Source organism: Silene latifolia, chromosome Y (genome assembly GCF_048544455.1).
Source record: "Silene latifolia isolate original U9 population chromosome Y, ASM4854445v1, whole genome shotgun sequence".
NCBI classification, from domain to species: Eukaryota; Viridiplantae; Streptophyta; class Magnoliopsida; order Caryophyllales; family Caryophyllaceae; genus Silene; species Silene latifolia.
The window spans coordinates 154,282,737-154,308,767 of NC_133538.1; the positions used below are offsets into that span (position 1 = coordinate 154,282,737).

Here is a 26,031-nt window from a genome sequence, read left to right on the forward strand (position 1 = left end):
TTCGCGAATACAAGCCTCAAGTGTTCTGTGTGTTCGGTCAATGAGCGGCTATACACAACGATATCGTCAAGGTACACCACTACGAATTTGTCCAAGTACTCATGAAACACATGATTCATCAACGTGCAAAATGTCGCAGGTGCGTTAGTCAAGCCAAAAAGCATGACGAACCATTCAAACGACCCATATCTCGTCACACAAGCAGTCTTTGGCTCATATCTTTCGGCGATTCGAACTTGATGATACCCGAATCTCAGATCTAACTTGGTGAAGTACACGGCGCCTTGTAACTAATCGAATAAGTCAGCTACCAAAGGGATGGGATAGCGGTTTCTCACTGTCAGCTTATTTAAGGCCCGATAGTCTATACACAATCTCAGACTACCGTCATGTTTCTTTTTAAAAAAGAGCACAGGAGCTCTATATGGAGGTTTAGAAGGTCGAATCGACCCTGAGCAAAGTTAATCATCTAGCTGCTTTCGTAGTTCAGCTAACTCTGGGGGGTGCCATCCGGTATGGCCCTCGAGCAGGAGGTCTTATCCCTGGAATTAACTCAATTTGATGGTCCACCAACTATCATGGTGGTAGACTCATAGGCATCTGATCTGGCATCACGTCCTTGTTGTCCTCTGACACTTCCTGGACTTATGGTTCCACTGATTCAGTGGAAGTGTCCTCTTTCATGGACACAGTACACAGGTACGTCGGTTCTCCCTTTTGGAGTCCCCTATTCAATTGCATCGCTGAGAGGAGCGGTCCCTTCAGCTTTCTCTCTCCTTCTACGGTTTTCACAAGACATTGTTTTGATCCGACCATCATTAGAGACCTATTATGGGGCGCCAAGAAGGTTGGGGTTCGCTTCAAGAAATCCGTTCCGAGGACGATCTTAAAATCATCCATCGGGACGCTGGTGAAATCAAGTTTTCCAGTCTAATCGCCTATCTTGATCGCTACCTCTTTAGCCACACCCTGAATCGGCTTGGCACTGGAATTGACGGCTTTCATGCTACCTCCTTCTCGGTTCAACTTCATCCCAAGTCTCTTCCCCTCGTCGCGGGTGACGAAGTTATGGGAGGCCCCTGTATCTATCATGGCTCGAGTGGACTTCCCATTGATGCTTATTTCTACGTACATCAGTTCCATGGACTTGGTCACGGAGTGTTTGACACCTCTCCCATTGAACACATCATATGAACCGCACCCATCTGAGCCATTTCCCCTTATTTACCCGCCTCATCATCGTCACACCCCTTTGCGTTGTGGTCTGTCCCCTCGGGGTTTTACTCCACCGACATCTTAGACCCTTCTTGAGAGTGTTGAACTCTCCCTGGTGTGGGCACTTGGACATTCGGTGTGGTCCTTTACAAAGGAAATAGGCAAACGGCTTTCTAGTAGTGGACGCTTCTAAAGTACTGCCTTTAGGAGAGGTTGGAGTAGAATTGGTCGTACCCCACCTTCTATTGTCTCCCCCTTGACGGAACCGACTGTTTCCCGTAGAGAGAGGTCTTGCTTGTGGAGTTTTTCCTCCAACTTTTGGGTTAATTCTGCCCGCTACAGAGAATCCTTTCTTTTGGGCGGCTTCACGCTCCGTGTGGTAATCGACCAGTCTTTCGGCCCCTGTCATCACAGCCGAGAGGGACTCTGGCCTCTGTCGCATGATCTCTCGTTGAACCCACTTCTTCAAGCCATCGATAAACTGGAACACCCGATCCTTCTCGGTCATGTCGGCAATCTCCAACAAACAAGCCGAGTAAGCTTTCACGTAATCACAAATCGAGCCTATATGTTTCAAGCTCTTTAATTTCCTTCGAGCTAGGAAATCGGTGTTCTCCGGGTAGAATTGCTCCTTGAAGAGTCGTTTGAAGTCGTCCCATGAATCTAGCAAAACGGTCCCTGACTCGATCTTGGCGTATGTCGAGCGCCACCATTGTTTGGCATCATCCATTAAGTACATACTTGCAATGCTGACTTTCAGACTCTCGTCGAGCATGCTCACTCGAAAGTACGGTTCCATGTCAAAGAGGAAGTTATCGACCTCCTTCGAGTCTCTCGCCCCACTATACTTGTGAGGTGTAGGTGGCTTTACCTTCGGAGCTCCACCGAAACTTCCGTCTGCGGCCACTTTCATCAAGGTATTATACATGTTCTCAAGTTGAGCGTGTTTTTCGTGGAGGTAGCCCACCTCCTCGTTATATTCTTTCGGAATCGCCTTTTCAACGGTCACCACGCGGGCCTCATGCCTCTTTATGGTCTCGTCTACGGCTTCGATGCGGGCCTCGTGCCCCTTTACCGTCTCGTCTAAGGCGTGGTGAGTTTTCCCCAAACTCACAAGGAGAGCCTTTAACGATGAAATTTTCTCGTCCATCAATTTTTCTAAGGCCGCCACTCTAGCCTTAAGGTCGCTTTTGTTCCCACTCGGTTCTACGGTCCTTCCTGCCATCGTATGCAGCAGCCCGTCGTGAAAACCTGGCTCTTATACTTTGAGCCGGGTCATGGAGCGCACCCTTGTCTAAACTCACGACAAGAATGCTAGCGAGAGCGTCAAGCACTAGTGTTTGTCAAGCACTAGAGCATTCGTAATCGGTCCTGGTTTGCGTATGTCGGGATCCTAGTCTCGATCATCAACGGTCGACACACACATGCTTGTTAGTAAGTTATGAAGGCAAGAATCGTTCATAAGAATGCAAGCAACAAGCAATAAGAAGGCAATTGGGTGGGAAGCAGATTGATTGACTAGTACTCCCAAAGAGGGAAATTTCATATTACAAGCCTGGCAGCAGGAAACATTGACTGTGCAGAATAGCGATATGTTTTCCAAACACCTAAAAACGTATCTTAAACTAAAAACGGGACTCCAAGATTCGACACGCTGGAAGTAATCTTGGAGTACTACATGACTAAAAAAACAGAAACGAAAATACATAAGTAGAAACATAAAATCTAAGGGCTCGAAGTGAACGGACCGTGCGTGCAATTTTTAGGGATTGTGCGGGTTTTAGCGGCTCGTTACACTATGCTTCCTATCAACAATGCCATTCTATTGAGGTCTCTCGAACTATGCCATTTGCAGTAAAGAACTCTACACACCATTGATCATCAAACTCAAGAGCATTATCAGACCTTATAACTTTGATTTTAGATTTGAAATGATTTTTAGCAAATTCATAAAGCTGTCTCAAGTGTTCATAAGCCTAAGACTTTCTTTACATCAAATAAATCCATGTTGCCCGTGAGCAATCATCAACAAGGGTTAGAAAGTATCTATACTTGCCCTTGTAAAGGACCCTATAAGGACCCCATGTGTCGATATGGCTCATGTCAAGGGGATGAGCAGAGATGGATTGACTAATAGGGAAAGGAGACTTAGTGAACTTTGTCATGGGACAACAAAAACATAATTGTTTTTTGGCCTCTTTAGCTAACAATTTTAGAGAAGAAATGTGAATTTAGAAAATGGGGCATGTCCAAGTCTATTATGCGATAAACAGAAAGGCTTAACACTAGCATTCATAAATGAGATATTGTCACTACAGTAGTTCCTTTGATGTAATGGCTTTAGACACAGATTGTCAGCCTTTGAATTAAAACTAGAAACTAAACTAAAACTCTTCTTTTTGAGATCTTGTGAATTGAGACTGTTTTTGTGAGATTTTAGGTAGTACAATCCATTTACTGCTCTTCCTTTTCCTTTTACCTCATGGGTGATATAATCCTGCACATTACAATGAGTGTCATAGAACTTAACATAGCAGTTATTATCCTTGGCCATATTCTGAATGAACACCAGATTATGTTTGAAATATGGTACGCACATGGCATTGATCAAGTTGAGGCCATTGTTCAATGCCATATCACCCATATGAGTGACACAAGATATCTCTCCATTTGGGAGATTAATTTTAAGCCTATTTGCAAGAGTTTAAACATTTTTTAGTCTACTCAAGTCAGTGAACATATGATCACTTGCTCCAGAGTCAAGAATCCACTTGTTCTTGCTCATTTTAACATTGTGACATAAAAGAAGACCTGCAAAATTGCAGTCCAACTCCTCATCAGTGTCATTCCCTGACTTCATTCCACTTTTGTGCCCAGGTAGATACTTCAGGAGACTTTCTAATTGCTGGTTTGTTGCAGCTAAAGCTGCTGCCAGTTCTGCATTACTTGGCTTAGCTTGTACATTTCCAGCCATCCTTTTGTTAAAGGCACTGTTATAACTGCCACTCTGATTCCCTCCATATCCAGGAGTGTAATTATTTCCAGAAGTGAAGGTATTTCTTCCTCTACCTATATAACCTCCTCTATTTCCTCTGACATTCCCTTTGTTTCTTCCTGAGACAAATCCTGCTCTCCTTGGTTTATGATTACCAGGACCAGACCAGTATTTCTCACTTGTGTGCTTTCTCAGACCACAGTGTTTGCACACAACCTCTGATTGCTCCGCCTTAGCAGCAAGTTCAGATGCTTCAACCTCAGTCTTCACAGTAAACTCAATTTTGTGTTGATGGCCTCCTCTGGTACCATGATGGACATGCATCATCCACACTTGGCAGGGGTGACATAAGCAGTATTGCACTCCTCTATCCCAAAGGTTTTGTCCAAACCATTCAGGAACTGAAAAAGTCTTGCATCCTCTTTGTGCTTTTGCATAGCATCCAAAAATGCACATATTTCCTTAGTAATAACAGTGATAGCAGGTTAATCATTTAAGTTTTCCAACTCATCTCATACAGTTCTCAACTGGATGTAGTAATCTGTCACAGGCTTTCTATTTGGGTTACACTCGTATGAGTCTTTGTTCAATTTATACTTCCTAGCCCCATTACTCACCAAGTATTTTCCTTTTAGGAGTTTCCAAATCTCTTTTGCAGATTGAGTGTATAAAATTGCCATTTTGATAGGTTCACTCACATTCTGCAAGATCCAGGAGATAACCAAGCTATTCGCAGCTAACCAAGCCTCTATTATGACATTATCCCTCTTAGATTTCTCCACAGCCCCTGTAACAAATCCTAGTTTTCTTTTGCTGGACAAAGCCAACTGCATTCCTCTTTTCCAGGGTATATATTTCTCCACTTCAGTGAGTATGGGTGTGATTTTCAGTGTGCTAACAACATCATTGGGGTTACAATACAAGGGGTCTGTGACATCTATGGTCGTGACAGTATTCTCACTAACATAAGACATATTCTCAGGCTAAAATGAACGCAAAATGGCAATAAAACAAGAACAGATAGGCTAACAATAGCAGCAACTAGAAAAAGATTGTAACTCTGATAATCTATTTCGTAAAACAACAAAAGGGAATTTAATGAAGAGAATTACTAAAATTTATTTATGGATATGAACCAAGTATGCAGAAGCCAGAGCACAAGGCTCATGGCTCTAATACCATGAAGATTTTCATTCTATGTGAATGCATGAAAATAGAGATTGCAGAATAATATTCTTAAGCTTGTATCATAGAAAACGGCTACTGTTTGATTGATACTCCATTACTCCCTCCCATCCACTCTTTTCTTTCTCTTTGAAGTGGGCATGGGGATTAAGGATGGGTGTATAATATTGATAAAGATATGAGTGGGGTTTTGTAATTGGAGAGAGGTATGAATAATTAACATTAATAAATATTAATAAAAGAGATGAGGGATTTGCTTATTGGAGAGATGTATGAATAATTAGAATTAAATATTAATAAAGGATATGGTGGGGTTTGATTAGTTGAGAGATGTAGTAGTATAATATTAATAAAAACTTTCTTAAAAAAGGAAAGGGGAAGAAAACCTGAATAATCCGTTTTTGAAAATAGGCAACAAAAGAGTGGATGGAAGGGAGTAATATTTTTGTGATCTGCTGACATTAAATTATTCATGTACTCCCTCCATTCAACTCCACAAGGCCCTTTTCTTTTTTCACGTTTGCCAACGCGTGTTTTACGCGGTAAATATAATTAGTTACGTATTTGCAAAAATTATTAAAGTTAGATATTTTTAATGTACCCGTAAAGACGAATCAAACAAGATCCCACATAAATATATTTTCACTTACGTATTGAAAGAAAATTGATAGTAAATGCTCACTTGTAAATAGTGTGTAAAATAGAAAAGGACTTTGTGAAATTGAATTAAGGAAGAGGTCACAAATAAACCTAGGTTACATTCTTAGCAAGCAAACAGAATAGCAAAAGAGAGAGAGAGCTCATTTCTTTTCAGGTTTTACCAACTCTTTTGTCAACTTGTGTAGTATTTGTTCTTCTATATTTGAGAGTATTAGCATAGGATAGTGGTCCCTGGGCTTTCTTTTATTGTATGTTTTGGGCCTTCCTTTTACATGTTGGATAACTGATTGGGACAGTCATATAAAGTTTGGCATTGGCATAACATGGGTAATAATGTTACAAGACCATTTTATGTGTAAGACAAATCCTCCTATAAAAAGCCCAATAAAATTAATTAATAAATTAGTATAAATTTTTTTTATTTTGATAACCTAATGTTTTATATTGATAAATTACTTATTTAAATGTGTCAGTATTACTTATAAGATATCGAGTTATTAAAATAAAATTAAAATACAAATATAATCTAATGATTGGTTTGGGTTATTCTCCTATTGGGCCAGTCCTATAGTACAGGACGGTATAAGACCGTCCTATAGTATAGGACGGGTCCAATAAGAGAGAATAGCCCAATTAAAAAGGTTCAAATACAAAAATATAAAAAAATGGAAAACCCATCTTCTCTTCCGCGAAACCCTCATCCCTAACTGCTTTCATCACAACTGCAATAAATATCCTCATCACTGCACCTCTTTCGCCCTTCTACAGCGCACGTCCTCACCCACAACCACCTACTCTACCACCTATCCAACCACCGTCAGTCCATCACGGCGTCACCTACTCTATCGATCGCGCCGCCAATCCACATCCTCATCCTTCGCAATTATCGTTCTCATCGCCATTACTCCGTCTATTATCTCCTTCTAGGTTTGTTATTTAATCTTAAAAGTTGCAGATTTCAAAATTGAAATTCCATACCTCTAAATATATTAATTAAATGTTTTAACTTCAATACTTATGATTTTATATTGAAAACTTATGATTTTATATTGAAGACTTTGAGTTTTTAGTTGAAAATTATGGGCTTCAAGTTAACTTAAAACTCCTACATATCAACTCATAATTGTAACTTTAAAATTTTAACTTGAAATCTCAAAGTTTTTGTTTTGAAACTCAAGTTTTTGTTTTGTTTCTTTAGAATACAATTATAGAAGTTTAGAGTTATAGGCTTTATATTTTATAAGTATGAGTTTTAGATTAATGACTACCAATTTTAGTTTGAGAACTAAACGTTTCAATTATCAATTTAATGGCCCGGTGAGCATTAGTGTAGAAGAATTGCGCGAAGAGTGTTCAACATTTAAGTCTGCGGTTAAAGCCGTCTTTTGTAGGTGGCGGGCGTAGTGGTGGATACTAAATTGACTTGCGTGGAGGGAACGTACCATAGAGGTGGAGTGCATAGTGGAGGAGCAGCAGTTACCAGAACTTCCTTTTGTTCAATTTTTTTTCCTGTCTTTTTTTGTTGGGTAAATTATCCAACACAAGTTACACAAAGAGTTTTAATTAGAAGTGTTACAATGAACATGTAACATTTTGTATTTATGTGATGTTAAATGAATGTTAATTCATTTGTTTAACATTGCGCGAAAAACATATGAATTGTGTTAATTCATGTGTTGGTAACGTGAAGTGATTTATGATGGTAAATTATAACGTCACTATCACATGACTATATAAAGGATGGAAAATCCTTTGAAAATATATCTCACAACAAAATATCAAACAAGGTGACTTAGCTTGGTAAATAGCAAGTCGGGTTTGAGGGTGAGAGGCAGTATAACGGGTGTTTTTATACAATAATTTAGGAGGTTACTCTAGGGGTAATATTAGTGACATTGACTAATATTATTGGAGGGCTAGAAGTTGTTATCTTATATTATTGTGGGTTTCAATTGGTATTTAATTCGGACGGTTACGTTATCTTCGGTACTATATTATTATAGTGGATTCTAGTCTATTTGGCTAGTGGGTTTTATCGGTTTGGAAGGTTTTGCCTTGGGTTTGACCCTAAAATACCGTCTCATCTTATTATTGCTTACATTTATTCACTTTTACGGTTTAATTGTCAATTGGTTGCTTCCGTTGCGCGTGGGAGATTGGCGCTAATTTCCCAACAAGTGGTATCGAGCCACCGGGCTCGGCCTGCAGTGGTGGTTTAATTGGCAAGGATGTCAAATATGGGGTCTCAATTTGCAGTACCAAAATTTGATGGTAAAAGTAGTTTCACCCTTTGGCAGAAAAGGATGAAGGATCTCCTGGTACATCTTGGCTTGGCTAGAGCCTTGAAAGGAGATGATGGTAAGCCGGAGAAGATGAGTGATGACAACTGGGAAGAGGTTTGCACCAAGTGTGTAAGTACTATTAGGTTGTGCATCTCGAATTCAGTCATCAATTGTGCTCTTGATGACGACTCTCCATCGGTGATATGGGAAAAGTTGGAGAAGCTCTACATGGCGAAGAGTTTGACCAACAAGTTGCTTTTAAAGCGACGGTTATATCGGTTGAGGATGGACGTTTTGGAACGAAGCCCTTTGACTTAGAACTGTGTCAAAAAAATCAAAATTTGGTGTTGCTACTTTAATGTGTTTTTTCGAAGAGCTGACAAAGGTTTTGGCTTACCGAAGCATATTAGGAAAGCAGTCAAGTTGAGATGATTTTTCATTAGTATCTAAGGAATGATCAATTCAACTTCACTATATTATTAGCCCTACCATGGTTATATTTAGTATATAACTACATATATGTGAATAGCATAAAAGGGATATTGTATGCTAGCAGTGTTGTTCGAATGATTTGGGGAATCGTTATTATTGACAGTGTTATGTTAGTTTGATGGTAACTTAATATAACATTACTTGTTACTGTTTGGTCGCACGCCCCATTTCCTGTATGAACTATGTTAAGTTTGTTATTGTAGTAAACTTGGTTGTGTGACCAAGTGGAAGGATTAAATTGGTTGTGTTGGCTGAGTGGGAGTATTGAAATTTGAATGCTAAAAGAGCTGTTACAAATATTGATATTTACAACCATAATATTAGTTATTAAGGCTGTAAATATTTCTCCTTAATGACTCCATTATTCCAGCCAATAATGACAATTAATCCCTTGATTTACTCCTTGTAACTGATGTATTGTTACACTATATAAGGAGATTGATTGTTTGTGAATTTACACAGAAAAATAAATCAATATATTACATACTACAATATAGCTACAAACTAGATACGTAAAGCTACCATCACTAAGTGTGCAAGTGGTTTTGGGGTGTGAAAAATATCGGGTTTATTGTACCCGTCGGGTTGACGCAAGGTGACGGAGGACAGCACAAGCTACCAGTACGAGTACCGTAATAAGGTTAGTACTTCTAACAGTGGTATCAGAGCCATCTTGTGTTTTGGCCTCTGTCCCGTATGTGTTTGTATTAATTCGACTTAGTGATATCGTATCCTTGTTTCGAATAGTGTCATACATACCCGTATAATAATAATGAAACATTCGTTGTTTTTTCCTTTTTAAATAAATCTGTTTTTTTTTTTAAAAGAAAGAAAACATCTTTTAACAGTATGAAGATATTACTTGTTTTCTCCCCTCTTCCCATAGTTAAACTCCATACCTTAACAGGACTCCGACCTTTTCTTGTTTTTGTAACGAGATTAGCCCGACCCATTGTTTTTGAATAACCGACCACGATCTAATATAATGTGGCGGCGCGTGTGAGTCACGGTCCACCATTAAAAGTCACGCGTTCGGAGCGCGATCCGTCTTGAAATAACCGTCTGCCGCCGATCTACGTGATTTTGGTGGTCGTTCTCACCTTTAATTTTATTTTTATTTGTGTAAATTTAAAGGAGACCCAATTTGTTTGAAGGTTATTAAATGGGTAATAAAGAAAAACATGAGTCATGTGAGAAGAGTCTTGGTTTATCATTCTATTTAGTTGGGGGGGTTTTAATTGTGTTTTTTTGACAAGCCCCAAATGTCAGTAGAAAGAAGAAGAAAAATTTGTTTTTTTTTGTTTTGGTAGGGATGAAGTCTGGCGAGGGATTTGTTTTGGTAGGGATGAAAAATTTGTTTTGATGTATTTTATTATTATTTTATTTGGTGGAGTACACCTTTTTTCTATAATGCCTTACAACTGTAATCATGTTGTCAATAGTACATATTGGTATGTTTTGATGTTGGTACAGTTTTTATCCGCTGCGCATACTACAATTTCTTAAAAATTCTGTTTTTTTTTTGAATTGTTGCGTGTACGTTTTTTTTACTTTAATACGAATTAGTTTTGTATGTCATCACTTTTATCATTGTGGATATGTTTCACTTGAGATTACAATAACTATGTAATTTTGTTTTACATACATTTATTATTTTAGTAATATTATAAATATTGTATAATGCTAATTTGTTTGGCTCAAATTTATTTAAATGATCATGTTTCATAATAAATTTGAAGTAGTGAAAATTAAATTTTTTAGAATTTTATAGTTTATGTCCTCGTGTGATGATTATGAGCCTAGCGATTTTTTCGAACATGAGATATAAATGATAGATTTTCTTTGGTAATTTAATTTTTCGAGTCGTGTCTAATGTCCATTTATTAAAATATATGCTTGTAGATGGCTAAAAATATGATTGGTGACCTGTCCACAACCGAGAAACTTGATGGGACTAACTACGATATGTGGCATAGGAAGATTCAGTATCTTCTTAATGAGCGCGAGGTTTTGGATACCTTAACCACTACTGTTGCCAAGCCAAAGGAACCTACGGATCTTATTGGCAAAGATGATGACAAGTATTTTGAGGACTTGGAGCTCCACAATGTTTGGTTCAGAAAAGATCGTTCTGCACGCTTTACTATGTTGTTTTGCATGCATAATGATCTCATTGGAGAGTTTGAGACATGTCCCACTGCTAAGGACATGTGGGACAAGCTTAAGGTCACATTTGGTCAGACATCAGCGACGAGGCTCCGTGCTTTGTGATACTGTCGTTTCGTACCAAAAATAAAATACCTAAGTACAACTAACAGAAGTCAGCGGTAAGTAGGGTCGATCTCCACAGGGAGGCGGTGTACTATCTATTTGTCTATTTATCATTCTAAATGTCACTAATGGGGGTTGAATTGATTTTAACTAAACTACTAAGGCTAAAGGCAAGAGAAAAAGGATAAAGGGAATTAGCAATAAGAGAAAGGGAGTATGTTAGGAGTCGGTCTACCGTGGCAGCTATCAGATCTTATACTATCGGGAATACTAAGGCGATTAGACTATTGATAAGAAGAGCTATGGTCGTCACCTTTCGGTCCTTAAACCGCCCTAGAGCGTAAACAGCTTAACTTTCGCCCTCACTGCAATACCCTATTGTAATTAAGCAAGCCTTCCCTTCCAATCTTTCGATCTAGGTCGGGGTTAACTAAATTTATGGTCTCCTGCATGCATTCATTCGACCGGATAACAATTAAATTGCCTAATACAATTCCTATCGCAAGACTAATCTATATAAGTCAATTAAAACATCGCTACCACGGCTTCCCTAATCCTAACATACTACGGGATTTAGCTACGCATAATTAAAGGGGAAGCAAGAAATAAAAGAAGAACAATAATAAACATTAAGTAATTAAAGAGAAGAAGGGAGAGAAATTACTGTAAATAAATGATCCGGAATAAAAAGCAAAGTAACAGTGTATCGTTCCAAGAGAAAAGAGAGAGTCAGAGTGTCTCCGGATAAAAAGCATAACATAACTGACGACCTAACTCCTATTTATAAGAAATTAGGAGTTTAATTAAACCTAATGACGGAAAATAAGTAAAAAGCCCAGCCCGTCAGCAAAATCCACTCGATCGAGTAACTAAATCACTCGATCGAGCAAAGGCATAAAAGGAACTGGTCGATCGAAAGGAAAAATAGTCGATCGAGTACTTATTCATCCTAAACCACTCGATCGAGGAGAAGTGGCTCTCGATCGAGCAAATGGGCTCTCGATCGAATAGAAATAGTTCTCGATCGAGCACTTCTCAGCGCGTAATTCCTGCTTCGCGCACCAAACTTCAAATGGCTGCCATTCCTTCGTTACTTGGACAAATAGGGCGTGGTTGGTGGCGTTGGAAAGCTAAGAGGATAAGATTTCACCTCCAATTGGAATCACCTTAATAGCTGTTGTAGAACTCGAGATATGGCTCTTACAAGCAGGAACTAGCAAATTGAAGCACTCTCTTGGCTCGCCTAACTTCCTTACTCCAATGCGCATCTCAAAATAGCTTCATTCCCGCTCCAAATTCACTCTTCCTCCAAATGCATGCTAAAAGGATGGTAAAAGGCTTGATTTCACTACTTTTGGGTTCATTCCTGCAAATAAGACAAAACAAACCAAAGTAGCATATTCGGGCCATTTCGTAGCATAAAACTACGATAAAAGCATAGAAATACGTGCATAAAATAGGCTAAAAAGACTATATAAAATGCACGTATCAAATCTCCCCAAACCAAACCTTTACTCGTCCCCGAGTAAACTAAAATGCAACTAAAGGAACGGAAAAAGATAACTCAGAGCTAGCTACAAATGCCCACTTAAGCCAATTTAATGCAAGCAAACTAACACCTATAGCAAATAGTCAAATGCAAACGAGTTGTAAGATGTCTATAATAAAGCTGAACCGTCGACCTTGCAAGACCTTCAATAATGGACTCTCACGGGTCACTCTTCTCTCATGAAGCAAAGGGTGAACATATATATGTAAGAGAGAAAGAAAAATAGTCGCTCACCTAGACTACGACCCACATAAACATGCATGCAACTAATATGATAGACAATTCTAGCTACCGTACACACATTCCAACCAAATGAGGTCCTGTCACAGCCGAGGGCTTACAAAAAATATGGTAAAGTGAGGCAATGGGTAAGAAAAGGCAAAACAATTATGGGAATGTGGAGGTATTGGTGATCAAGCTAGTACCTAAACAAAACCATATGAGACATATCCATTTCCAACTCAATTATGAATTAAGCAAATGCCCCTTCATTTGGCATAAAATCTCACCAAACCAAACTGAACTAACTCCTCAAAAGATATAAATAAAACATAGGAGCAGAAACCGTCAACCATTTTTTCTCATTTCTCTTTTCTTTTTCTATTTTTTTTTCTTCGGTTTCTTCTTTTCTGATTTTTTTCTTTTTTTTTTTTTCTTTTTTTTCAATTTTTTTTTTCACGTCTTTTTTTCTCATCAACCTCCTTTTCTTCATAAATTACCAACTCCAAATCAATATGATATGAGCCAAGATTTGATACAATAAACAGTATACCGCAGAACAATCTAAACTAGCTTGACAAGGCAAAGCAAATTTGGGATGTAGTTAAGGGTCAACAGGCAAATTTGGCTAGTGTGGAGTTTATGGGTAAAAATGAAAGAAAAGGGAAATGTAAGCACCTCCCTGCATGTGACACCAACCACTAACCCGAATGTATGACGGCAAAAAGCAATTGAATCTCATATATGTGCAAATTAATGATACATGTTATGCAAGGAGTAGCTACTCACAATCCTACATGAAACCGGTCACAAATGACACCAGTTTATAAGGCTCTAATTCCTTAGAAATTATAAGTAGGTTGCCAAAATTTCAGGTCAAGTCTATTCGTTCAGCTAAATTAAACATTAACTCGTAGATATGCAATAAGACAAAGCTAATAGATAACGATTAAATGCAAGGCTTAAGCAAAAACACAATCGCAAAGCAATGTCATCATTGAAATCTACCGTTCCGACTCAACCTATATGCTAAAATAAACGTGAATTTTTGAAATTTTAACAATTTTTCAATTTTTATTATGAAATTTTGAATTTTTAATAAAAATAAACAACAATGCAAACATAAATTAAACGTGATAACTGAATTGCAATAAAAACAAGATGCAGACACAGATATGGATGCATAACCTCCCCAAACCAAACCGTACAATGCCCCCATTGTACCAAAACATGGAAAGGAAATGCAAACTAAAGGAGAAAAGAGAGTAAATGCGGAAAAACTCACAAGATAGCGCGAAATAAGGGGACCTCCCAAACCGACCATGAAATGGGAGGTTGCTAAAGGCCCTAAAACCGTCTCGGAAGCTAATCCAAGTCAATAACACTCGATCAAGAGGGATAGTAGCTGATCGAGTAACATGGGCGTCTAAAACTGCTCGATCGAGTAAAATAGCAGTCGATCGAGTGGTTCTCTATTTGCAGGTGGTCGATCGAGAGGGAGGTCTGCTCGATCGAAGGGAATTTCCGGCAAAAGTGCTCGATCGAGTACAACAAGTACTCGATCGAGTGATTCTCAGCTAGTACCTGCAAAACGCAATGAAAAACAGCCCGCAAACTAACAAGACAAGCATACTGAGATAGTCTATGGTATAAAACCATTTATTACAACTGAAATTGAATAAAAAGCAAAATAAAATCTCCGGGTTGCCTCCCGGGTAGCGCTAGCTTCAGTCAGGTCCCAGCTTGACCTTCTTTTTCTTCGAGCCTTTATGGTTAATTACAATCAAAACAGCTCAAAGCGCGCAGCATTAAATCATAAACCTGTGCATGTGCTACACAAAAGCATAAGTAGCACAAAAGTGGATTACAGAAATAGGAAATAAAAATATGTAAACATTTAAGTCTAACAAATTTCTTATGTGCGCTCCTAAATTTATCCACAAAATAAAGGAGCGACGGAGCAATTGACGATAATTTAGGGCTCCAATTCAGATTAACAATTTTAAAATGACAAGGATGGTGAGAAACTGCTAATTTATGCGTCCACATATGAGAGGGTATAGCTTTGAAAAAGGAAGCATGAATAAGACGAGGCAATTTACAAACAATAATGAAATTACCGTTTACTACCTCAGGTTGATCACTCTTAATGACGGAATCATAGACAAAAGAATTCATTACCTCTTCCGTGCTAGGAGTAATTACCGACTCAGCTGTCCCTTTGTCGCCCTCAGTGGAATCCGTCCCGTAAATCTCAGCCTCAAGCGCATCTAACTCGGCTTTGAATAAGAGGGATTCACCATAACCGTTATCATCGTCAAAATCGTCATCAAAATCAAGCCTAAATGACGAACCAAAGCTCCCAATGGCCAGACTACTCGATCGAGTAGAATCTTCATTCGATCGAGCAGTTTCCTCCTGATTTCCACTCGATCGAGTAGAATGTTCACTCGATCGAGCACTTTCTCCTGGAAAATCACTCGATCGACCGATATTAGTCACTCGATCGAGTGATTCCTCCTGTACAGCGCTGAAATCCTCGTGTGGGGCAGTGAAATATGATAGAAACTCGTCGTCTGAGTCATAGAGATCATCCTCAGCATTGGGTAACACGGTTTTCTCAGGGGAGAAACCGCTCTCAGCAAGGTATACCTCTTCTTCTTGCATCTCAGCTGCTAACTGAGCAATTTGTGACTCAAGCTCAAGGATTCGAGCGTCCATATGTTTATCACTCTCTTGCATTTTGGATACAAGCGTTCCCATTAAATATGTCAGCTCCGCGATCTCTTCTTCTTCCATCTCAGCTGCTAGCTGAGCAACTACAGACTCGAGCTTATCAACTCGCGAAACATATTCTTGTGCTTGGAATGCAAGTGTCTCCATCAAGGATTTCAGCTCCGCAATGTCTTCTTCTTGTATATCAGGGGAATCTTGTTGCGGCGGCCATTGATAGGGTGGATGTGGCGGCACAACTACAGCTGCATTATGCTCAGCAGAACCACATCTCCCGTAGCAGATCACCGGCTGTTCCATATAATGGGACATCAGTGATGGGCCAAAATTTGATACTGTCGTTTCGTACCAAAAATAAAATACCTAAGTACAACTAACAGAAGTCAGCGGTAAGTAGGGTCGATCTCCACAGGGAGGCGGTGTACTATCTATTTGTCTATTTATCATTCTAAATGTCACTAATGGGGGTTGAATTGATTTTAACTAAACTACTAAGGCTAAAGGCAAGAGAAAAAGGATAAAGGGAATTAGCAATAAGAGAAAGGGAGTATGTTAGGAGTCGGTCTACCGTGGCAGCTATCAGATCTTATACTATCGGGAATACTAAGGCGATTAGACTATTGATAAGAAGAGCTATGGTCGTCACCTTTCGGTCCTTAAACCGCCCTAGAGCGTAAACAGCTTAACTTTCGCCCTCACTGCAATACCCTATTGTAATTAAGCAAGCCTTCCCTTCCAATCTTTCGATCTAGGTCGGGGTTAACTAAATTTATGGTCTCCTGCATGCATTCATTCGACCGGATAACAATTAAATTGCCTAATACAATTCCTATCGCAAGACTAATATATATAAGTCAATTAAAACATCGCTACCACGGCTTCCCTAATCCTAACATACTACGGGATTTAGCTACGCATAATTAAAGGGGAAGCAAGAAATAAAAGAAGAACAATAATAAACATTAAGTAATTAAAGAGAAGAAGGGAGAGAAATTACTGTAAATAAATGATCCGGAATAAAAAGCAAAGTAACAGTGTATCGTTCCAAGAGAAAAGAGAGAGTCAGAGTGTCTCCGGATAAAAAGCATAACATAACTGACGACCTAACTCCTATTTATAAGAAATTAGGAGTTTAATTAAACCTAATGACGGAAAATAAGTAAAAAGCCCAGCCCGTCAGCAAAATCCACTCGATCGAGTAACTAAATCACTCGATCGAGCAAAGGCATAAAAGGAGCCAAAATTTGACACGTCTGTCGCGTACCTGTCAAAAATAAACCAACTGGTTCCAACTAACTAATATAGCTAGGGAAGTCGGGTCGAATCCACAGAGAGGTAGGAATTTGTCTGCTAAACTAGGTTCGCCAAGGTAACCAATTTGGGGGTTTTTAAAATGTGATTCTAAACTAACAGAGTAAGGAAAAGAGAAATAAAAGGAGGAGTTAACAGATAAAAGAGAATAGCTAAGACAAGCGGTTCGCCATAATCATCTGGTCGAGTAATCTAGGTCCCAGGTCAATGCAGTACGGTCTAAAGGGTAGCGAACGTCACCTTTCGGTCCTTAATTCACCCTAAAGTGTAAACAGTTTAACTTTCGCCCTCGCTTTGACTGTCTTTCACCTAGAACTGTCTAGGTAGTACCTGTAAGGCCTATCAAAACAGCACTCAAGGAAAAAGATCAGAACGGCCTCAAGGGAAAAATCCCCTGAGGCTAAAAACAGATAAAATTAAACAAATAAATAAATAGATTGCCTCCCAAGAACGGCGCCAAAATTTGATACTCACGTTTCGTACCAAAAATAAAATACCTAAGTACAACTAACAGAAGTCAGCGGTAAGTAGGGTCGATCTCCACAGGGAGGCGGTGTACTATCTATTTGTCTATTTATCTGTCTAAATGTCACTAATGGGGGTTGAATTGATTTTAACTAAACTACTAAGGCTAAAGGCAAGAGAAAAAGGATAAAGGGAATTAGCAATAAGAGAAAGGGAGTATGTTAGGAGTCGGTCTACCGTGGCAGCTATCAGATCTTATACTATCGGGAATACTAAGGCGATTAGACTATTGATAAGAAGAGCTATGGTCGTCACCTTTCGGTCCTTAAACCGCCCTAGAGCGTAAAATGACTTAACTTTCGCCCTCACCGCAATACCCTATTGTAATTAAGCAAGCCTTCCCTTCCAATCTTTCGATCTAGGTCGGGGTTAACTAAATTTATGGTCTCCTGCATGCATTCATTCGACTGATAACAATTAAATTGCCTAATACAATTCCTATCGCAAGACTAATCTATATAAGTCAATTAAAACATCGCTCCCACGGCTTCCCTAATCCTAACATACTCCGGGATTTAGCTACGCATAATTAAAGGGGAAGCAAGAAATAAAAGAAGAACAATAATAAACATTAAGTAATTAAAGAGAAGAAGGGAGAGAAATTACTGTAAATAAATGATCCTAATAAAAAGCAAAGTAACAAAGGTATCGTTCCAAGAGAAAAGAGAGAGTCAGAGTGTCTCCGGATAAAAAGCATAACATAATTGACGACCTAACTCCTATTTATAAGAAATTAGGAGTTTAATTAAACCTAATGACGGAAAATAAGTAAAAAGCCCGGCCCACAAATAAATCCACTCGATCGAGTAACTAAATCACTCGATCGAGCAAAGGCATAAAAGGAACTGGTCGATCGAAAGGAAAAATAGTCGATCGAGTACTTATTCATCCTAAACCACTCGATCGAGGAGAAGTGGCTCTCGATCGAGCAAATGGGCTCTCGATCGAATAGAAATAGTTCTCGATCGAGCACTTCTCAGCGCGTAATTCCTGCTTCGCGCACCAAACTTCAAATGGCTGCCATTCCTTCGTTACTTGGACAAATAGGGCGTGGTTGGTGGCGTTGGAAAGCTAAGAGGATAAGCTTTCACCTTCAACTGGAATCACCTTAATATATGTTGTAGAACTCGAGATATGGCTCTTACAAGCAGGAACTAGCAAATTGAAGCACTCTCTTGGCTCGCCTAACTTCCTTACTCCAATGCGCATCTCAAAATAGCTTCATTCCCGCTCCAAATTCACTCTTCCTCCAAATGCATGCTAAAAGGATGGTAAAAGGTTTGATTTCACTACTTTTGGGTTCATTCCTGCAAATAAGACAAAACAAACCAAAGTAGCATATTCGGGGCATTTCGTAGCATAAAACTACGATAAAAGCATAGAAATACGTGCATAAAATAGGCTAAAAAGACTATATAAAATGCACGTATCACTTTGAACCTAAAGTGGATGGATTATACTATTAATCCTAAACAAAATGTCACCGAGCATCTGCGCACAATGAGTGCCATGATACGTGATCTAAAGGCTGTTGGGCGAGAAGTACCTGATGAGGAACATATAGTAAATGTGCTTCGCTCTCTACCTTCTAACACTGAAGAGTGGAAGAATTTTAAACTCCTCATGGCTCATAGTGAGAATGTGAAGACATTTGCTGAGCTAGCTAAGCATGTCGAAATGGAAGTAGAGCGCCAAAAGGCGCTAAGTCCTTCCACTCCTGCTGTTGCTCTTGCTGTTCAAGGTACGTCCAAAAACAACAAAGGGAAAAAGCCAAAGGGTCGTCGCCCTAATCAAACTCCTGGACCACGTGGTGGTGTCCAAAAACAACACAAGGCAAAAGGCCGTAAAGAGACAAATGTGGCACGTGTGAAGTGCTACAACTGTGGAAAGAAAGGACATTTTGCTCGTGATTGTACCGAGCCAAAGAAGGTACCTTTCTTGATTCATAGTCATGAATTATTTGTTTGTTCTCATGCATTAGTTTCTAACTCTCTTCCTAATTGGATTGTAGATTCGGGAGCAAGCAAGCACATAGTTCGTGATAGAGACGGATTCGTGGACTTTCATCGCTTTCCGGTGGGTTCACAAACTGTCATGCTTGGCAATGGCAGTACGGAAGACGTCTTGGGAGTAGGAACTTACCAAATAAAGCTCCGTGGTGGCAATGTGTTGCTTCTACATGATGCTCTTTATGCGCCTGGAGTCCAATGTTGTTTAGTTTCAGTTATTAGTTTGTTGAAACTTGGTTTTGTTTTCAATTTCACTTCAAGTAGTTTGGACATTTTATATCATGACGATTTGTTTGGTCGTGGTATTTTGAACAATGGTTTCTTTGTACTTGATTTGGATGATTCTTATGATAATTCGTCGTTTGCTTTAGTTTCTCGTTTTGATGTCGATTCTAATCATTAAATGTCATGCTAGACTTGGTCATATAGGCCAAGAAAGAATGAATAGACTAGCCAAAGATGGTCTATTAGATAAGCTTACAAGGGTTAAGTTGCCCATATGTGAGCCTTGTTTAGTGAAAAGCCAAAGAAGAAACCTTTTAGTAAGGCTTCTCGAGCTTCAACTCCCTTAGAGTTGATTCATTCTGACATTTGTGGGCCTTTAAATGTGAAGGCTCATCATGGTGCTACATATTTCCTCACTTTTATCGATGACTATTCGCGTTTTGGTTACGTGTATTTGTTGTCTCACCGTTATGAAGCGCTTGATACGTTCAAACGTTTTGTTACGGAAGTTGAGAACCAATTGGAACGAAAAGTTAAGACACTTCGAACTGATCGTGGTCGCGAATACCTTTCAGATATGTTCGAAGGGTTTTGTGGGGAAAAGGGTATACGTAGACAACTCACAATTCCTTATGCTCCACAACAAAACGGTGTTGCGGAAAGAAGGAATCGTACCTTACTTGATATGGTTAGGTCTATGATGGCACAAGCCAACTTACCTATTATTTATTGGGGAGACGCGTTGCTTACGGCAACCTATATCCTTAATCGTGTACCAAGTAAGAGTGTACCCGTTACTCCATATGAGTTGTGGAATAATAAAAAGCCTTCTTTGGACCATTTACGTCCATGGGGTTCGGCAGGCTATGTGCATAACCCGACTCACAAACATGGCAAGCTTGGTCCAAGAGCAACCAAAATGGTGTTCATTAGATATCCCGAACGCTCGAAAGGGTATGTGATGTTTGGTGAGCATCCGAATGGTGGCATGACCGAAATTGATTCACGTAATGTCAATTTTCTTGAGGATGAGTTCCCAAGTATTGGTGAAATCAAGACCGATCTCGACTTGTATGAGTTACAAGAACTATCTTTAGGTGAAGGGGAGGAATTTAGGCCTTCTAGTATCACCTTAGATAGTTTAAATCCTACCAATGAAGGAAATGATAGGAATAGTCCTACGATTCCAATGGATGAGAACTTACTTGAAAATGAAGATCAACTTGAAAATGAGATTCGTCCTCAATTTTCAAGTATGGAACAAGAGACTAGTTCTCAAGTTCCGAATTCCACTTCTTTAGTAGATAGTGGGAGAGATACTTCACTTGGTGAAGCAAGTAATGTTGATGAGCGAAGAAGTGAACGCGGGAGAGTTCCTAAACGATTCTTTGATATCGAAAAGCGAGCTTTTCTTTGCACCCTTCCCGAGATCGATGAGCCTACTTCTTTTAAAGGAGCTATGGATTCACCAAATAGTCAAGAATGGATGGATGCTATGAGAGATGAGATGGACTCAATGGCAAGTAATAAGGTTTGGGAACTTGTTGATCTTCCGCCTAACCGTAAGTCAATTGGGAACAAATGGGTTTTCAAAGTGAAACGTAAAGCGGATGGGTCAATTGACAAGTTCAAGGCCCGACTAGTGGCGAAAGGTTTCACCCAAATTGAGGGTGTTGACTATGATGAGACATTTTCTCCTGTGGTGAGATTTGCCTCTATTCGCCTCCTGCTAGCCCTAGTTGCCCATTTGGACTTAGAGCTGTTCCAAATGGACGTAAAGACTGCTTTTCTCAATGGAACACTTGAGGAAGAGATCTACATGGATCAACCTATTGGGTTTGTCTCAAATGGTCAAGATGATAAAGTGTGTCATCTTCAAAGATCCATATATGGTCTAAAGCAATCTTCTAGGCGATGGTACTTGATTCCATGAGGCCATTCTCGCTTTTTTGGCTTCTATATGGCTGATGAAGATCATTGTGTGTATGTAAAGAAAGCTAAAGAAGGGATTATGTTTCTCTCTTTATATGTTGATGACATACTTCTAGCTGGTAACAACATGGAAATGATCAACGCCGCTAAGCAGTGGCTATCCTCTGTTTTTGAGATGAAGGATATCGGTGAAGCTAGATTTGTTCTAGGAGTGGAAATTAAAAGAAATCGTGCTAAGAAACTACTTGGTTTGTGTCAAGAGACATCCATTAAGAAGGTATTAGAACGTTTTCGAATGGATAAATCCAAACCCGTTGATACTCCTGTTGACAAGGACCATTCCTTAAGCTTAGACCAATGTCCTAAAACAGATAGACGAGAAAAGAAACAAATGAGCAATGTTCCTTATGCTAATGCCATAGGTAGTTTGATGTATGCCATGTTATGTACTCGGCCCGACATCTGCTATGCGGTTGGTTTGGTGAGTCGTTATCAAAGTAACCCGGCCCCGCGCATTGGCAAGGAGTCAAGAGAATCTTGCGTTACCTTCGTGGTACAAGTGACTTAGTCCTTTGTTATCAAGGTGGGGACTTAAGGTTGAAAGGATACTCGGATTACGATTGGGGAGGTGATTTAGATGAGTCTAATCAACCTCTGGATATGCTTTTATCCTTGGTGGAGGTGCAATATCCTGGTGCAAGAAGAAACAAGATTGTGTTGCTTTATCAACTATGGAAGCAGAGTATGTCGCTATTAGCCTTGCCGTTCAAGAAGCAATGTGGCTAAGGAGTTTTCTGCAGGACCTCAATCTTACTCCTAAAGTTAATGAACATGTGGTAATGCATTGTGATAATACTACTGCTAAGCAATTTGCCCAGGATCCGAAATTTCATAGAAAAACCAAGCATATTAAGAGGCGTTATCATTTTGTTCGAGACGCTATAAGTAATAAAGAAATTACTATCGAGCATATATCAACAACTCTAATGATTGCTGATCCTTTAACTAAACCTATTAAACGAGATTTGTTCCGGACTCATGTTAGGAACTTGGGCTTACGAAGGTTTTAGTTTAAAGTCTTGTAATCTTGTTGTTTTTTTTTTGACATGTTTTGAATTATGGACATGGTTGGAATATTTTCTGGAATAATATATTTTCTTTTCATATATTCTTGAGCATATGTTGCATTTTTTAGGCACGCGAGTAATGTCACCAAGCTTTTGATTGACCTAGTCACACAGGTAATCGCCTTGATGCTAGTGAAGCATGCAAGATGAGACTGAGTTTCGTTGTCATTTTGTGTGTGCAACGATACAACTTTATTATACTTATTGAGTATTGGCCAAGTCGCCTTATTGTGTATAAGATGAGACTCTAAATAGATATGCAAGAGTCGAGTATGAAAAACATGTCTTTCATGCTAGAGCTTTAAACCGAATATCGAGTGTCGGATTGCACATTGAGTATGTCGATCGAGTGGCTTGAGTTAGATACTTAGGTAGTATCTAGACTTAGTATTCGCACAACATAGGAAAGTGGCATGCCCTATCATAGTGGGAGCTATGTTGTGACACATATGTCATACTATGTGTGTTTAGCGACAGTTTAGGAGTGACAATTATTTTCCCTACCTTGTCACTGTGTGATCCTTATAGGCCTTAGTGGTCGTTTTAGAACGAAGCCCTTTGACTTAGAACTGTGTCAAAAAAATCAAAATTTGATGTTGCTACTTTAATGTGTTTTTTCGAAGAGCTGACAAAGGTTTTGGCTTACCGAAGCATATTAGGAAAGCAGTCAAGTTGAGATGATTTTTCATTAGTATCTAAGGAATGATCAATTCAACTTCACTATATTATTAGCCCGGCCGGCGGTTATATTTAGTATATAACTACATATATGTGAACAGCATAAAAGGGATATTGTATGCTAGCAGTGTTGTTCGAATGATTTGGGGAATCGTTATTATTGACAGTGTTATGTTAGTTTGATGGTAAAATAATATAACATTACTTGTTACTGTTTGGTCGCACGCCCCATTTCCTGTATGAACTATGTTAAGTTTGTTATTGTAGTAAACTTGGTTGTGTGACCAAGTGGGAGGATTAAATTGGTTGTGTTGGCTGAGTGGGAGTATTGAAATTTGAATGCTAAAAGAGCTGTTATAAATATTGATATTTACAACCATAATATTAGTTATTAAGGCTGTAAATATTTCTCCTTAATGACTCCATTATTCTAGCCAATAATGACAATTAATCTCTTGATTTACTCCTTGTAACTGATGTATTGTTACACTATATAAGGAGATTGATTGTTTGTGAATTTACACAGAAAAATAAATCAATATATTACATACTACAATATAGCTACAAACTAGATACGTAAAGCTACCATCACTAAGTGTGCGAGTGGTTTTGGGGTGTGAAGAATATCGGGTTTATTGTACCCGTCGGGTTGACGCAAGGTGACGGAGGACAGCACAAGCTACCAGTACGAGTACCGTAATAAGGTTAGTACTTCTAACAGAAGACTTTGAGTTTTTAGTTGAAAATCATGGGCTTCAAGTTAACTTAAAACTCCTACATATCAACTCCTAATTGTAACTTTAAAATTTTAACTTGAAATCTCAAAGTTTTTGTTTTGAAACTCAAGTTTTTGTTTTGTTTCTTTAGAATACAATTATAGAAGTTTAGAGTTATAGGCTTTATATTTTATAAGTATGAGTTTTAGATTAATGACTACCAATTTTAGTTTGAGAACTAAACGTTTCAATTATCAATTTAATGGCCCGGTGAGCATTAGTGTAGAGGAATTGCGCGAAGAGTGTTCAACATTTAAGTCTGCGGTTAAAGCCGTCTTTTGTAGGTGGCGGGCGTAGTGGTGGATACTAAATTGACTTGCGTGGAGGGAACGTACCATAGAGGTGGAGTGCATAGTGGAGGAGCAGCAGTTACCAGAACTTCCTTTTGTTCAATTTTTTTTCCTGTCTTTTTTTGTTGGGTAAATTATCCAACACAAGTTACACAAAGAGTTTTAATTAGAAGTGTTACAATGAACATGTAACATTTTGTATTTATGTGATGTTAAATGAATGTTAATTCATTTGTTTAACATTGCGCGAAAAACATATGAATTGTGTTAATTCATGTGTTGGTAACGTGAAGTGATTTATGATGGTAAATTATAACGTCACTATCACATGACTATATAAAGGATGGAAAATCCTTTGAAAATATATCTCACAACAAAATATCAAACAAGGTGACTTAGCTTGGTAAATAGCAAGTCGGGTTTGAGGGTGAGAGGCAGTATAACGGGTGTTTTTATACAATAATTTAGGAGGTTACTCTAGGGGTAATATTAGTGACATTGACTAATATTATTGGAGGGCTAGAAGTTGTTATCTTATATTATTGTGGGTTTCGAATTGGTATTTAATTCGGGACGGTTACGTTGTACTGGTACTATATTATTATAGTGGATTCTAGTCTATTTGGCTAGTGGGTTTTACTTCTGGTTTGGAAGGTTTTGCCCTGGGTTTGACCCTAAAATACCGTCTCATCTTATTATTGCTTACATTTATTCACTTTTACGGTTTAATTGTCAATTGGTTGCTTCCGTTGCGCGTGGGAGATTGGCGCTAATTTCCCAACAGTGGTATCAGAGCCACTGGGCTCGGTCTGGTGGCTGGTTTAATTGGCAAGGATGTCAAATATGGGGTCTCAATTTGCAGTACCAAAATTTGATGGTAAAAGTAGTTTCACCCTTTGGCAGAAAAGGATGAAGGATCTCCTGGTACATCTTGGCTTGGCTAGAGCCTTGAAAGGAGATGATGGTAAGCCGGAGAAGATGAGTGATGACAACTGGGAAGAGGTTTGCACCAAGTGTGCAAGTACTATTAGGTTGTGCATCTCGGATTCAGTCATCAATTGTGCTCTTGATGACGACTCTCCATCGGTGATATGGGAAAAGTTGGAGAAGCTCTACATGGCGAAGAGTTTGACCAACAAGTTGCTTTTAAAGCGACGGTTATATCGGTTGAGGATGGACGAGGATGAAAATTTAATTGGACATGTGAATTTATTCAATGGACTGTTAGACGAGTTAAAGAAGATCGAAGTAAAGCTTGAGGAGGAAGATAAGGCGTTATTACTCCTCAATTCTCTCCCGGACACATATGAGACTTATGTGGATACTATTTTGTGTGGTAAAGACACCATCACGGTGGAGCAAGCACAAACAGCTTTATTGTCTTTTGATGCGAGGAAGAAGGACAAGGCTGGGGTACGGAGTGACAGTACGGGTACAGTTGCAGTTGCTCGAGATAGGAGAGGTCGATCGTTTAACAGGGAGGATGGATAGAAGCATGGCAAGTCTCGGTCCAGGAACGCTTCTAGGAATAATGATGTGAAGTGTTTCAAGTGTGGT

The 26,031-nt window shown here is 39.1% G+C and overlaps 2 protein-coding genes across 2 annotated transcripts; one reads left to right on the forward strand and one right to left on the reverse strand.

Annotated features, from left to right (window-relative positions):
• Nucleotides 1-4,533: 4,533 nt before the first annotated feature.
• LOC141629214 (uncharacterized) lies at nucleotides 4,534-5,184 on the reverse strand. The gene is made up of 2 exons (XM_074442253.1): nucleotides 4,729-5,184; nucleotides 4,534-4,671 (listed from the first exon to the last, which is right to left on the reverse strand). Exons 1-2 carry the CDS (start codon nucleotides 5,182-5,184, stop codon nucleotides 4,534-4,536), a joined length of 594 nt encoding a protein of 197 aa, XP_074298354.1.
• Nucleotides 5,185-19,029: 13,845 nt separating this feature from the next.
• On the forward strand, nucleotides 19,030-19,801 carry LOC141633385 (uncharacterized). Its single transcript, XM_074445868.1, has 2 exons — nucleotides 19,030-19,366; nucleotides 19,449-19,801. Exons 1-2 carry the CDS (start codon nucleotides 19,061-19,063, stop codon nucleotides 19,470-19,472), a joined length of 330 nt encoding a protein of 109 aa, XP_074301969.1. The 5' UTR covers nucleotides 19,030-19,060; the 3' UTR covers nucleotides 19,473-19,801.
• Nucleotides 19,802-26,031: the final 6,230 nt, after the last annotated feature.

Bases quoted from the DNA above. Each gene is read 5' to 3' on its own strand.
- LOC141629214 (XM_074442253.1), bottom strand. From the start codon at position 5,184: ATGTCTTATGTTAGTGAGAATACTGTCACGACCATAGATGTCACAGAC. The intron at 4,672-4,728 runs GTATGAGATGAG...GTTATTACTAAG, and splicing joins ACTACATCCAGTTGAGAACT to GAAATATGTGCATTTTTGGA.
- LOC141633385 (XM_074445868.1), top strand. From the start codon at position 19,061: ATGGCTCATAGTGAGAATGTGAAGACATTTGCTGAGCTAGCTAAGCAT. The intron at 19,367-19,448 runs GTACCTTTCTTG...ATTGGATTGTAG, and splicing joins ATTGTACCGAGCCAAAGAAG to ATTCGGGAGCAAGCAAGCAC.